The 2,007-nt window shown below is 61.4% G+C and overlaps 1 protein-coding gene across 1 annotated transcript; it reads left to right on the top strand.

Annotated features, from left to right (window-relative positions):
- Positions 1 to 525: 525 nt before the first annotated feature.
- On the top strand, positions 526 to 1,746 carry TUSC1 (tumor suppressor candidate 1). Its single transcript, XM_059874260.1, has one exon. It carries the CDS (start codon positions 526 to 528, stop codon positions 1,096 to 1,098), a length of 573 nt encoding a protein of 190 aa, XP_059730243.1. The 3' UTR covers positions 1,099 to 1,746.
- The last annotated feature ends 261 nt before the right edge of the window (positions 1,747 to 2,007 follow it).

Raw genomic sequence — 2,007 nt, 5'->3', positions numbered from 1 at the left:
AGGCAGACCTTACAGCACCCTCCAAAGGAGTTTTACAAGAAGTTTGGAGGGGCTTCTCACAAGGGCACGTAGCAATAGAGCAAGCGGAAGTGGCCTTCAGCTGCAAGAGGGCAGGTTTATCCCAGACCGAAGCGAGTAACTCTTTACTGAGAGGCACTGACACAGGTTGCTTGGAGAAGCTGTGGCTGCTCCAGCACTGGCAGGTTTTAAGGACAGGCCGGACGCGGCTCTGGCCGGGAGCAGTGTGCGGGGAGGCGCCCCGGCGGCCTACGGAGCCTGAAGGCCGCTCCAGGCGAGCCCGGTCCCGTTTCCGGGGAGCGCGGGAGCTCAGCACCACTCCCCCCACGCCCCCCCCACGCCCCCTGCCGGCCGCCCGCGAAAACAGAAGGGGCGCGCTGTGGGCCGCCCCGCCCGGCCCCGCCCCGCCGGCTCAGGCCCCGCCCCGATTTGCATGCACCGGGAGCCCTCCCTCGGCTCGCGGCGGCTGCGGGCGGGCGGGCGGCGGCGGCGGCAGGCGCGGCACGGATGAGGCGCATGCGCGCGGTGGGCGGGCGCTGGGGCAGCGGCGCGGTGCGGGGGGGGCGGGCGGTGCTCGGTGCCGCCGCCGGGAGCGGCGGGCGCGGCGGGGCCGCGGAGGAGGCCGAGGCGGGCGGCGGGCGGCAGGGCTGGCGGGGCGAGTCGCGGGGCTCGCCGCAGCAGCTGGCGGAGCGGTACGCGGATTTGGCGGCCAGCCACAGCGAGGCGCTGCGGCAGCGGGAGGAGCGCGAGTGGCACAACGCGCGGCTGCGCCAGGAGAACGCGCGGCTGCGGCTGGAGAATCGCCGCCTGCGCCGCGAGAACCGCTGCCTCTTCCGACAGGCCCTGCTGGGGCCCGGCCCCGACAAGCCCCCCGCCGACCCGGGCGAGGAGGCGGAGGCCCTGCGCGCCCAGCTGGGGCGGCTGCAGGAGAAGCACCGCCGGGCCTTGCGGCATCTGCGGCGCTGCCGGGCCGCCGGTGGGCCCGAAGCCTCGGGAGCCGAAGAAGGGGAATTGGAGGAGCTGCTGCTCGAGGAGGACGAGCAGCCGCTGGATAAGAAGAGCCTGGTGCCTGCCGTGTAGGCGGCCCCGGAGGAGGGGGCGGTGCCGACTGGTGCTGCGGGCCCTCCCCGCTGCCTGGGGGTAGGGGCGGGTCACGCCCTCTGCTCTGGGCTGTGGCCCCCGTGCGGCGCGGGGATTCCCCCCACCTCCGTCGATCGAAACGGGATCGTCGCACGGAAAGGGTGGAGGAGGAGTTCTGGTTTGTTAATCTTTTTCTCAGATGTATACCCAGGTTCATGTGGGAAGCTAAGGCTTGGAACACGAGAGGAATCTCTCAAAGCGGCTGTTGTGGAGAAAAGAACCGCGAGGAGCAGAGCGCTTGATCTCGTGTCATCCCACAGCATTGAACTGTGCCTCCTCTAGAGCTGTGGATCACCTTTTTTCTGTTGAGTTAGCGACTGTCATGTAGTCTTCAAGAGCCATGGAGACTGACTAGTTCTTAGTAGTTGGTGTATGTTAGGAAGAGGAGTGGAGCAAGCTTGAAAGCTTTTGTCAGTGCTCCAGTAAAAGTTGGTGATCCTTTGAGCTATGAATTGCCTTGGACACTTACTGCACAACACTATTTGTATTTGTAATGATGGCCTTCGTTCACCCTCACATGAATACTGATTTGAATTTCACATTTTCACACAAAACTGCAGCTACTAAATAAACTTATGATACACCAAATGATTGTTTGAAGTGTGAATTTTTAACGGGGGCTTTTTGAAGCTGTAGGTGAAGTCCCTTTCGGGTCATTGCACTATACCTTCTCAAAGTCCAAATAGTTGGGCATTTTTGTTAATGTACCTTATTAATTATCTGCTGTTTGGAAGGAAATTAGTTATTGTTCAGACCTAGAAAAATTTTTAGAAAATTTATTTTGCTAGAAAATTTGCTGGTTTAAAGAAACCTTTTAAAAGAACTGAAGCAGGGCTTGATTTTGTTGTA

The sequence above is a fragment of the Haemorhous mexicanus genome, chromosome Z, assembly GCF_027477595.1.
Source record: "Haemorhous mexicanus isolate bHaeMex1 chromosome Z, bHaeMex1.pri, whole genome shotgun sequence".
Classification (NCBI taxonomy): domain Eukaryota; kingdom Metazoa; phylum Chordata; class Aves; order Passeriformes; family Fringillidae; genus Haemorhous; species Haemorhous mexicanus.
Note: the sequence above shows the minus strand (reverse complement) of the source record. Positions and strands in the feature narration are given on the sequence as shown.